The 12,946-nt window shown below is 44.3% G+C and overlaps 1 protein-coding gene across 6 annotated transcripts; it reads right to left on the reverse strand.

Annotated features, from left to right (window-relative positions):
• Positions 1-1,286: 1,286 nt before the first annotated feature.
• BcFar1 lies at positions 1,287-6,674 on the reverse strand. Of its 6 annotated transcripts, none has more exons than XM_024697932.1 (6): positions 5,560-6,674; positions 5,084-5,452; positions 4,314-4,989; positions 4,029-4,261; positions 3,269-3,971; positions 1,287-3,209 (listed from the first exon to the last, which is right to left on the reverse strand). In XM_024697932.1, exons 1-6 carry the CDS (start codon positions 5,783-5,785, stop codon positions 1,973-1,975), a joined length of 3,444 nt encoding a protein of 1,147 aa, XP_024553748.1. In that variant the 5' UTR covers positions 5,786-6,674; the 3' UTR covers positions 1,287-1,972. The 6 variants fall into 6 exon arrangements, with proteins under 6 accessions (XP_024553748.1, XP_024553746.1, XP_024553747.1 ...); XM_024697930.1 differs by having other exon boundaries at positions 4,314-5,016; XM_024697931.1 differs by having other exon boundaries at positions 5,063-5,452.
• Positions 6,675-12,946: the final 6,272 nt, after the last annotated feature.

A 12,946-nucleotide genomic window follows, 5' to 3' on the forward strand; every position in this document is an offset into this window, starting at 1 on the left:
CCTTAAGATGATAAATCGACAGCACCAAACCACAGTGAGAGAAGATATTCAGAACAAGCAATCCATCATAATGCCCTCGACCTCTCGACTCTTCCCATTTTCATCCACCACGAGAGAAAAGCCGATCAACAAGCACCCACACCCTCAACCACAACAACCCATACGAGCAGCTCCCAAGACGAAACCACCAGAAATATAAGTGCCAACAGCTCTGATTTTAAACTCAGGGATTTTGCAGCTACCCAAGTACTGCCAGGATTGTCATCTAGGTCTATCCCGTCCATCGATTGATATTACATTCTACTATCCCATACCTACCTACCTATCTATGTCATACCCTCCCATAACCAGTTCTTCCCTTCAAACCTTTAATACCACAGCTTCCTACCTATCCAACTCAATTCACTCCCTACCACTAATTCACCACACCCACATCCCTCCCTCATACATCTCCATCTCTACATTCCGCTCCGCACTTTACCATGACTAATTCCTTTTCTCAATTTCCTCGCTTCCACCCCCCAAACTCGATCCTCTCTCCTTTCTCCAAGTACAGTCCCCTTCCCCCTTCCAGCCCTTCCAGCCCCTCTCCTCCATCCCTCCCTCATCCACCCAACCACTATCAAACATCGCCCACCTTTACCCCAACCCAGAAACTTCCAAACCCACAAATCCAATTCCAAATCCGCATCCAAACAACCACATATCACCATCACCATCACCATCACCATCACCATCATCAACCCAACCAATTTCCACAGAATATTCCCACAATTCATAGTGTGTAAAATTCCTTCCCAAATGCTAAAATCTCCCAATACCGATCCCGACACCAAGCCGCCAACCTCATTTCACTCACTCACTCACTCACTCACTCACTACATCCAACCCCAACACTAATCTAATGCCATCCTTGTGCATTCCCCGAAACCCTTGGAATTTCATCCATACCTATACACATACACAAATACATACCATACATACATATATAAATATATACATAAATATGCATATCCACATACCCGCCCACGAACAAAAAAGACTCCGTCACACCAATCCAACCCAGTTTCAAGAGCCGAGCCGAGAGCCAAGCCAAGCCCCGCCGAGCCGTTCGTTGGTCCAGAAACAAAAACAGAAACACTCCACACAATTTAGAAACACCCAACACTTCTCACTCACTCACTAAAAGTCACAAGATAAGAAAGGATAACATCATCACTATACCCAAAACAAAAAACAAAAACAAAAACAAAACAATGAAATCACAATCAGGAAGTAAAATCAAATGGGCAATAAAAGATATCTCTCTCCATTTCTTCATTATCTATCTCCCATCCCATCCTATCACGTCATTCCATTCCATCCATCTCATGGCATACACGTACCACGCACTCCCCAACCAACCCATCTCCATCCACTCCAAAATTCCCATCCTACCCTACCCTACCACCCCCAAAAGCAACTATAAAACAAAATCCTCTCATCCATCATCATCACATCATATAAAAGAAAAGAAAAAATCGGATCATCTCAAGCCCCGAAGAATTCCTCCTATAATCCAATTTTTTTTCCCAATCCATATCCTAACACCACCAAATCCTCTCCACAGCCCCTTGAAGGGAGAGGGGGAGAAAAAGAGAATAACGACCGAAGGACAAAGATTCGAGTCGTGAAGAAATGAAATAAAGAGAAAAAAATATATCCATGGATAACAAAAGGGGTATGTGTGTTATAGTAACCAGAAAAACGATTCCGCCGTGCTCAAAATGCGCTAACCTCGCGCTGAAAATATGGTACAATAAATAATGAAATGTCCATCTCGTGAAGAATCGATCATGAAATGTGAAAAAAAAAAAAAAAAAAAAAAAAAACAGACAGTCGTAAGAAAACAACTATGAGGTATCATTTAAATGAAAAGATGGAGTGTGTGAGAGAGTAGAAGAATGCAAGTAAATGCAGAGTAGACGAAGAATTAACTCTCTTCCATAATCCCCACCTCACCACCTCCTTCCTCTCTCCATTCCCGACTCCGATCCGTCATTCTCTTGATCCCGCTCACGCGTCCTGCCCAGAGACTTTCCACCGTGGTTCGGAACGTATATCCGCGCTGGCTGCTGATCACTCCAATAGCTTGCAGGACGGCTTTTCTGCTATCCCTACCAAACACAGCAGGATGATTAATCCATTCGAGACTCGCCTCCAACTCCGCATCCAGAGCCGCAACGGTGTTGAGATCAATGCCTGGTGCTGTAACAATTGCCGAAAGCGCATCATTCGATCGATGTCGGGGAATCGCGCCGAGAGTGTGGTTCGAGGTCATCGTTGTAGCAGATGTGGGAGAAGGGGTACGGCGTCGATCTGGGGTACGGTTCGTGGGCGACGAAGAACCCGTGCGGGATGAGAGATTGCGATTGGGAGATTTGGAAGGTGGAGGGGGAATAGGTGGGAGTCCACCTTTTCCCAATCCTTTCAGAATGGATCGTGTCTCGCTTAGAAGATGCTGTGCGCGATCGTGCTGGCCGCGAGAAACCAATGTGAGAGCCCGTGTGAGCATGTCGGAGGTAAGAAGTTCCATGCGTCGTTGAACGACGCTTGGGTGGGGTGGAATGGGTGGTGCACTGTTCCACGTCGTGTGCTTCTTCTGATTTGTTGGTGCAGGAAGCATCGTGATTGCTAAGAGTGAAGGGCGGGGTAAGTGAGTAAGTGTGCCATCTCTGAGGATATCTCCCCAGGTGAGATCAGCTTGGATCAGAGGAACTTCCTCTATTGATACAACTCTTTGATCTTCTTGATCAAGTGACCCACCAAGAGCTTCAAGACCAGAAACTATAGAGTCCCATGGGTCTTGAGCGAGTTGCTCTTGCGAAGCATTATCGGGAGCAATAACTAGCTGCACTAGAATATCCCTCTTATCGCCAAATCTCAAATCCCCCAAAGAAGCCTCGGCGTCTTTACCAGTTGCACGCTTAGTGATCTGTAAAGCCCCACTGATCTTGACAAATTTAGCTGGCGATCCCTCAGGAAGTCTAAGCTTTAATTTCACATTTTGATGTGACATTGTCTGCAGGGCTCCAAGACAACCTGCAAGACATTCTCGCAACATCATCCAGTCTTTGACGTATGTGTAAGAAGCTTTGGTTCGTGTTGATAATTCTATCATGGTGTCTGGCTTGTGTGTCATACCGAGTCCGAAAGAGTGAACAGCAATCCTGAGGAAAATTTGTTAGCTATGGTTTTCTCCGTAAATTGATAATATCGAATCACTTACTTCGCCGCTTCAGCTCTTGATACCACAAAATCCACGCTCTCTGTATCAGATGTGGATGAATCACTAATCAAAAGAATTGTAGCAATTGGATTGTTTGACCTCCGTTGCATAAGAAGATCCATTGCCACATTGGCACCCTCCACAACATCGGCTCGATGACTCTTCTGTCCAACCGGTCTGATCGAAGCCAGAATTTGCTGCCATCCATTCCATGTTTTACTAGTCATTCCTACAAGCGGTGCTGCACCGCCACTGGAACCAAATGTGACCAAACCCATACGATCACGATCTCCCAGGTTTGAGACCATAAATTTCAACGCATCTCTGACAAGAGTGATTTTGACACCTTGCATCGAAGAAGATATTGGAATGACAACTACAATATCAACAGGAACGTGTATTGCCGGTGGTAACCGTAGACCTCTAGGAGCATTTGCGTAATCTATCGGTGCGGTGGTCGCAGATCTGGGTCCATACGCCGAGGAAGTCACCGACGCTCGTTGGATTCCTGTAGAATCGCGATTCCATTCTTCTTCTTCTGGCTCGGAGAGATCGTAATCTGGACTGCGTGCGGGAGATCCCTCAATGGCGTTCAAATCCAATAATGCCTGTTGCCACAACTTTAGCTGATTGCGATTGTCGAATTTGAGATGAAATGATGGGAGTTCTGCCACTGAGAGACTCAAGGTCAATATGTTGTTATCTTCAGTTGGGCGTAAGTTAGCTGCGGTGATTTTTTCGGTTTGTCCAAGAGAATTACCAGATCCTGATTCAGTCACCTCGTTTAAGTGCTTTTTGATTAATATTGAACCTTTGAGGGTGCATCGGGTACTTTTGCGAGCGCCGTTGGATTCATCCCAAGGCTGTGATGATGAAATCTTCTTTTCCTTGACGCAGATAAGCATTTCTGCGAACAAGAAACATTCCAGTTCCTGCCAAGATTGCCTGTCCTTTCCAACTCTAATAGTTCCATACAATCGTAGTTTTCCAAATCTGCTTACTATTAGTATTTTGTCCATTTCCTACATTGAATGATGATGTGTACCTATTGAAATCTAGACCATGCCAGTTCTCAACCCGAGTCCTCAAACCTTCAGTGATTTCGTCCAAGACCTCTGGAGATTCATATGGGTAGAAACGTGGTGCGCTTTGGGCGGGAGATGGGGGTCGAGCATAGGTATCTTCAGGTCGAATATTTGGTAGTGGAGGGGCACCTCGAATATCATCTGGGTCGGGTCGCCATTTGTTGTCAGGAACCTCGATTGTGATAAGACAGGTCAAAGTTTGTTGCTGTCTGGACCTGTTCAAAGTTGGGAACTCTGAGCGGATGCTGACAACTGGAGCTGGTATGGGATTTCTTGTAACACTTGCTCGAGGGCTGATAAGATTCGATTCCATCGCTTGCACATCGTAGTCATGGCGGCGATGTGGGCCGCTTGTGGCGGTCTCTGGATACCCAACAGATGATGGAGCATTTTCGCTATCGTTTCTTTGGTGCGAGATTCTCGAAGGCTGTGCATGTCTATCCATGCGCTCTCGACTGTCCCTGCTATCTCTGTTGCTACCATTATCTCTGCTATTGTCTCTGATATAGGTATCCTGGCTGTTCGCTCTTGTTCTTGTAGTTCGAGCATTGGATTCGCGACTGGGCGGTCGTACGGTTTGGGATTCCCAATTCGAGGGCGTGGGTGTTGACCTCGCGGACTGGTCGCTGGCCGAAACTGAACGCACAATACTACTTAGCTTCTCTGGAGGGGCAGCAGGAATCAGCTTTAGTTTTCAGGGAAGACGAACCACTACTTTTGAAAGTCTTACCAATGTCAAGAACATTGCCTCCTCGACTCGTATCCAGACCTAAGGGCGCATTGCAAGTTGGGCAATATTGAGCGTCGCTTTCCTTGATGTATTCGTAGAAACATGCCTCATGTGAGACATGGCCGCAGGAAAATTGTAGTATTCGCTCCCCTCGAAGTGTGTGTTCCAATGGCTCTTCACACACAGAACATTCACTTCCAACAAACGTCCTCTCCCTCCTAGTACGAGTTCTATCCGTGTCCAACATTCCTGACATGCCACCACCAGCTCGTTGTTTGAAATCACGATTCGCCTTACTGGCTAGAGGGGAGACCGAAGAGAACGAGGTATCGGAAATCCCACGAGTATGTTCAAGAACTTTTCGATTATCTGATGAAGAAGAAGTATACAAGTTAGTCAATATGAAGGTAATTTTCACGCATTAGTATGAGCGGAGGGGTGGAGTAATGGCAATTTGGAGTTTGGCTACTGCGTACCCTTTTTGGGATGGGATCCTGCAACGCGGGCTCCACTGGTCAAATCCTTGACCTTGTCTCTCTCTCGTCTCCTGGATCTTTTATCCGAGTCGCTGAGTAGTCCAAGCTCATACAACCTTGAAACCTGGTCTTTTTGTTCCTCTGCTCTGCGGCTAAAGCTAGTGAGATTCCTGCCAGTGTCGGAAGTGGAAGGGGTGGTGTTATGTCCAAAGAACCTTTTCGACATGAACCACTGTTCCAGAGGGTCTTGTTTTCAAAAGCTCTGTCCGCAAATATTAAGTTTGGTCGCCCACTTTTTTCTGAATATAATCCGCAGCTAGAAACCCAATCGATTTAAGATTTATGAACAATAATGCAATACGTCTCAGCACGTCAATCGTTCGCTTGTGCGAGTTGAGATCCGGCCAAATCCTAAAAGCCCGAACCAAGGAAGGTCTGGGGTGGCGATGCTAAGAATTGCGCGCTGTGAGAATCAATCTCTATCTTTCGGGACTCTAAATTTGGGTATGGGAATGAGGACAGGACTACCGGGAATGAGTACAGGAGCTAATTGCAATCCAGAGGGTGTGACGTTGCGGGGAATTTTGGTCAACAGGCTTTCCACTCTTCAGTGTGCTGATTCACGGCTTAGGTCAGAGTAACTGAATAGGATCTGAGGGAGGAGTGGCCACTATTCGATGCAATTCGAGATCCCGTGTTTGGTTACTGGGCTGCAGTTATGAAAGACGAGCTGAAGGGTTACCGTAGGCCAATAATGCAAATGCAATTCATTCGAGTTGGCGTCCGAGAGTTTTGCGAATCACTAGACGGGAGGGGCGAGACTTGCGTTTTGCGAATTGTGCAATTGTGCGAATCGCGCGACTACAGGGTAATTGAGTTCATTCGTGGGGAGCCAAGTGAAATATGATGAAAGTTTGAGAGAGAGCATGAAGTGGGTGAAGAGAAGAAGTTGGCGGACAGCAAGAGGTGGAAAGACAAGTGTGCACGCCGCCCACTTACAGTAGGTAGGTAGTAAAAGATGGTAGCACCATATCTAGGCAGTAAAGATAGCAAGTAGCTGTCTGCAAGAAAAATTGAGTAATGTTATGCCGGAACTCCATTCTACCCAACAGCTCGAATACATGGATTCGGGCACGTAACGATGGGCGCTGTCCGGGATACCTACAGGACTGAATGCTTTTCAGGATTTCGGAGTCTGGCTTCACAAGAAAGAACATGACGGGATTGGTCCAATGGAGGGGTTGGTGAAGATTTGGTAATTGTGGTGCAGAAATGATTAATCGCATTAACGACTTCAGGTAACAATCTTGGTCATGATATCGCAAAATGATCAAACTGACTGAAGTAGACAGACCTCGGGTATTTAGTAAGCTTCTTCCAGTTTAGCACACCTCCGGAAAACATGGATCTACGAATTGAACCACATACTATAGTTTGCATAAGAAACTTATAACTAACACGAAAGTTAGAATAATGAATTTCCCTATCAAGCTTGAGAGTTATTACTCTTCGGGTACTAGTAGTCTAGTACACGGTAATTTGAGCAGCTTTTGCAAGGAAGCTTAGCGATGATCATACGATAAGTCCGATATCAAAATGAAGGGGCTATAAGGTTGGAAAATTTACAACAGGCTTTTTGTCCTCTCTGAGATAATTCGGAATTCCAGTTTACCAACATTTATTGGAGACATATTGACATAATAATGACAGGTTGATAGATTGACGGGACAAGTTTTGTTTCTACTTTGACACAAGCCGAAACAAGATAGATCAACAGGAACTGTGGCTTTAGGCTGTACCAGTAGCTGCATGTCTAATATAGACCATATGCTCTACTATACCTAGTATAAGATGAACTTCGGAAATTTTACCAGAAAAGAACCAATCTCCATGTCGGTAACTTGCAGCATGCAGTTGATTGAACTTGCAGATGTGTGTAGTACGGTAAGTACACCTGTGTTCTACACTGTGCTCGACACATCATTCTTGATTTCACCACCTTCTATACTCGGTTCCTCGTGGATTTATCTTCAATTTTCAACCCCCACCAACCCCCCACCCAGTCTCCAGGCAATATAATATGATAAAAGAACGATATTGCTATCCCAGCTCTCTGCAGTCCCCAACTGCACATTCTAGCATTCAAGCCGTCTTACCAATCAAACGATTGTATCATAGTGCTGCTATCCCTGGTCCGCGCCCGTTACCCGCCTATCCCCTTGGATATCCCTGTCTGTGAAAAAGCCCACTAGGGTCTATCTCCATTATGCATGCAAAAATGTTTACAGGGTACACAAAACAAGGAAGATCTTGGGTGTAGAGGTAGCCAGTCATAGCCAAAGTCATGGAGTATTACTATCTTTTGGTCCTGCAGGATAAGTGTCTGTCTATCCGATCATTCCTTCTTATGGTCATTAACGGCTGAAAGAGATATATTTATATGATACTCGCAACTTTTCTTCGGGGCCTCGAGTTTTCAGGAGAAAAAGATACCAAAGAAGAATGAAATCCCCCATTCTTCCCAGTGTTCCCTTCTAGTTGTTTGTTAGTAGTCCGATCGGGGGAGAAAAATAGTTGATTAGTTTCTTCGTTCCGTAAACAGTAGAAAGAAATGATTCGAATACGAAGGAAGTCTTTAACGTCTTTGACTATCGACTATCTGAGACGAATCCGACAATGTTCTAGAAAACTGGAACTAGACTCATTATTGCGCACTATCCTGAACTATTTGATTCTGGCATCTGTCATATTGATTCAGACCCCATTCTTAACACTCCAATCGATCCTGAGGTTAGAACCGGTGGTCCGGTGGGTAAGGTTCCTATTAACAGCCCCAATATGGAAAAATTCCAAAGATTTCGAACCCCACAGCATGAAGCATGAAATAAGTACAAATAATGATCTGCCCTATAAGAAACGGATCGACCTCTGCTACATGCGTAAGCAAAAGTAATTACGAGGGAAAAGGCCGGATTTTTGGGTCCTTCCAAGTCCTAACTCCTTATTTTTGCTGCGAACATCGTGGTTCCCACGCGATTTATATCAATGTCTCATCCCCATATCCACTTTCGATCGTCAAAACTACGGGAATGCCGCCACTGAAATTAGGAATGGAAATAGTGATGTCCGCCGTCATTACCTTTCGATAGACATTATTGCAATATGACAGGAGTCAAGGAACTAGAAACGTAAATGGCATGCTGTTAGTCCGCAATGACTACATAGTACATGTCGTATATGTTGTACGCCAAAGGCCTAGACAACCTGAGAAGATTCAAGCCACAACCACTAGGCTCAAATAATTACTCCGAGACTGCTCAAATGTCTTCTAGAAACCTTCGAATCGTGTGGTCAGAGCTTTCATATTTAGATGCATATCAAAATTGTGTTTTTCATCCTGAGCGTTCTTCTGGGATAGGTTCAAGAATAGATTTTAGTATACCTCTAATTATGGAAAGTTGCACGATCGATCTGATCTCAAGCTACTAAATCCCAAGAAGGATTTCAGAGGATTGAATTACTTGCGCGGCACCTCCGTTCTGGATTTAATTGGGTGCACCCGCAAATGTGTGCTTATTAAAAGCAACTTCGGCAGCTAAAATGACTATCTACCCTTCTGTACTATATGAATTCGTCAGTCGCTACACCCGCATCAGTAGTAAATATTGTATTGTCATTTCTTAACAAATACTAAGAGCTGGAATTTATGCAATCTGCTTACAGCATGGAAACTAAACGCTGACATTTCTAAACTATCGCCGTATGTATCAAGCTCAAAACGTACAATTGCGAGCAACAACCGAGTTTCTTCACATCTGATTCGTTTAAATAATATGAGATGTTAGACAGCGTGGCTTGATGTTACCCGAACTACTCCCAGAACTTCAGTCAGTTTCTGATGTCAGCTTCATGTAGCTGCGCCGCGGATAGTCATTGCAGCTTGAATAGTGGCGCTCGCATACATATAAAAAGAACATTCGCACAAAAACCAAATGCTGTCGAAGCGCAAAAGAGTTATGATTGGTCGACGAATTTACCTAATGACAAAGATATCATCATTCAAACTTTCAACCCACTATCGCGCAGAAAATATGCTGCGATGTTACCCTCCGAGTACCTCATCATCCCGAAAAGGAAACATCTGACAACTTTACCACCATTTTTGGAAGTTGCTTTACGAGCAGTGTGGTAGTTCTACAAGAAATCCTTCGCAAACCTCACCTTGAAACATCATGCAGCCACCAACATAATAAATTCACATCGATCTCTTGTCCAAATGTAACCTTCTTCAAGCATTCTCTAATGCACCCCAACCCCTTTTGACAACGATCAGTTTTTTGTGGCTTGCATGTTCATGTAGGTAGATGTTCATGAGATCGTCATGTGCTGAGCATGGGCTCTGATTACTATGATATCCGCAAGCATCAATACTATAATTGGTAATTCGAAAAGATCGTTTTGTTAGATTGGCGTTTGTTGCATAGTATGAACTTCTCAAGCTGGACTTAATTCGGTCGTAATGCATTGCAAACTCTATCATCCATGTCGTGTATACTTCGCCACGAACGATGTCAATCCATCAGATTGTTGCAGCTCGACTTTCATAGGTGATCTAAATCTACAAAAACGCCTCCAAGATCTATCTGCTTCAGATTCTGAGTACATTTCTCGATCAGTTCCATGGAAACATCGCGGGTGTCAGTGCAAATGCTTCCCGTTTATCACATCACACGAAACGTGTGCTTTCCAGAGGCGGCTCACAATAGTGTTCCAAAGACGTCTGGCCCACGTAACTGGATTTGCTTCCTTGTTAGTTTGTCAAGATCGACCTATTCTGCACTTTATCTGTTCTTACTATTTGGAATGTAACCTTTGTTGAATATCTGTGCATCAATGCATTCGAGATTTCGAGCCTCGTCGCTTGTTAATCCAACCTCGCATTCTTAGCCTCACGTTCCGCGTATCTCATGGTGGCATTGTCAAAGAATGGAGCTTTCTCTACATCTGGATCGCTCGCCAGTTTCTGCCCTATAAGGTTCTGTCAGTGCTCACTGCTTGAGCAATTCTAGCTTCCACCTCTAATCAAACCCATCAATCCACAAATAAGAATGCCAAAGCGGTAAGTTTGGTTTAATGTCTTCTATTCAACGATTCGGATATTGATTTCCCCCTCTGGCTTGCTTGACTCAAACGACTTCAAAACTTGATCGACTGAGGTTGGTCTTGAACAAACCAAAGTGTAAAGACTAAGAATAGTGTGGACAGTTCAACTCGTCAACAAGCTAATTACCATGATCATGAACGGGCCAACTTTTCAGATCTGATTACCTCTCCATATTATCACACTCGGATTAATATCGTCACATGAATCTTATACCTTTCTAAACTCAATATACACGACACCCCTATTCAAGCTCACCCAACACATCACCAGTCCACTCCCGCCCGGCTCGCGTCATTTACCCCGCAAAGCTAAGATTTCTTATATGCAGATTTCAGCACAATGTAGACGCAACCAACATTAACACCGCCGATTAAGATAGTTATACTTTTTCAATCCACCTGAACCGGTACGCTTTGATCAACATGGCACATTACTGTTAATAATTTCGATCCCATGCTCACACTCTTAGCAACAATCCGTCTTGGCAGGAAATTAGCCCGAGTCATCAAGACGACATGAAGGCAGATTGAGGAATCGTGAAAACTCAAAATGCTCTCATTATTCCTGCCCATGCATGTAGAGTACCCACACTCTTTGTCCAAGCTAAAGAAACCCTTCTTTACTACAATTACTGCAGCACACTAAGATCTACGAAGTAGACTAGAACTTCCTTGAGTAGTCAAAACGCGAGACCGCGGTTCAACCGATGAAGACCCAACCGGGTCGATACTTTGAGCTCCCGTGTGCTTTTGACGGTCGTTTGAGTTTGATAGATATTGCAATTACAGTATCTATTTGATAAGGACATCCATCATAGGTCAGATAATACCACCCCACCAGCCGTCCACATGCCATCAGATAGCCACAAAAGCATAACACACACAACTTCCCCGGTGCGTTTGCGCCTCATAGTGTCTTTCAGCTTCTCACTATGAGTATAACCAATAAGACCACATTCCTATTACTTCCTGACACACAAACACACATATCCCAGATACGTACAGCTCTCCTGTATAGCCATGCAGATGAGCAGCTTTCAGAAATGATTCGATACACCGTTTGTGTACCTGCCACCATCCGCCTAGGTATCTACCTTGCACACACACAACAGGCAGTTAAATACCCATATAATATACCCGAGCCCGAAGTAAGTCCTGCGAAAGCCAGTACGTACATACGGACAACTTTAATCTGCGGAGGCAAAAAAAAGACGTAATCTTCAGCCCTAGCTACGGGCCTTTTATATCCAAAACTCATGCAAAACTTTGAAAACCGCAGTGTGCAAAATCACCCGGATTTCAAAGAGGGGATCTCGGGATGAGATACTTGGAAGGCGAGGGCTCGAGCTCACTTTGGCGGGGTATGTCCACCGGCATGCACTACTAAAGCCCCCAACACAAATTTTGTAGGTTCTACAAGGTGCCTGGATGTGAAGTAGATGGATTTCATGCCGTTCGTCGTGTGTAACGAATCACTGATAATCTATCTAGATGCCTGCACTGGATTTAATCATTGACACACTGGTACGAAAAGCGCAGAGAACGTTGGATTTTCAAGTACGAATGTTGTAAGAGCCTACAAACATTTGAATCGTAGTTTTAGCTTATTTACCCAAGATTAGATAGATGCTGGGAAGATTTGCAAAACTCAAATAGTAGACTAGTTTTAGATAGAATGTGATATATCAGATCCAGTCAGGGTCCAGAAACCGTAACCATACTGTTGGTAAATGATACTACAAACCTCCTTCCCATCGTGGAAAATATCAGTAAACTAGATAGGCCAACCATCTAGTTGGTAACGCAGAAAACAAAATACGGAATGGTGCCGAAAGTATATCAAATTAATAACAGACTATTATATACCTCTGGCCATTCTACTTCTCGTATTTGCTTCTTAGTTTCCAAATGCCGGTGATGCACTGATGATAGATACCGTGCGCGGGGGTGGCGTGGAAGTAATCATTTTCTTTGCTTTTGGGGACCAGTAAACCGGTGTCGGAGGTCAATCCTGTTCCTTTAATTTCTTGCTTAAGATTGAAATGTCTATGACTGCGTGATTTGATGGCTCACCTCACATTATTTGACTCTGATGTGGTATCTCAGTGTATGAGACAGAGAGGGTTTTCTCCGCCTTGATCAATAGAAAGAGCACCACTACCTGGTACATCTGAGAGACGATCTCCAACGGTGGACCGAGAAATCCGAATACAACTGGAGTATT

This window comes from Botrytis cinerea, chromosome 16, assembly GCF_000143535.2.
Source record: "Botrytis cinerea B05.10 chromosome 16, complete sequence".
Classification (NCBI taxonomy): domain Eukaryota; kingdom Fungi; phylum Ascomycota; class Leotiomycetes; order Helotiales; family Sclerotiniaceae; genus Botrytis; species Botrytis cinerea.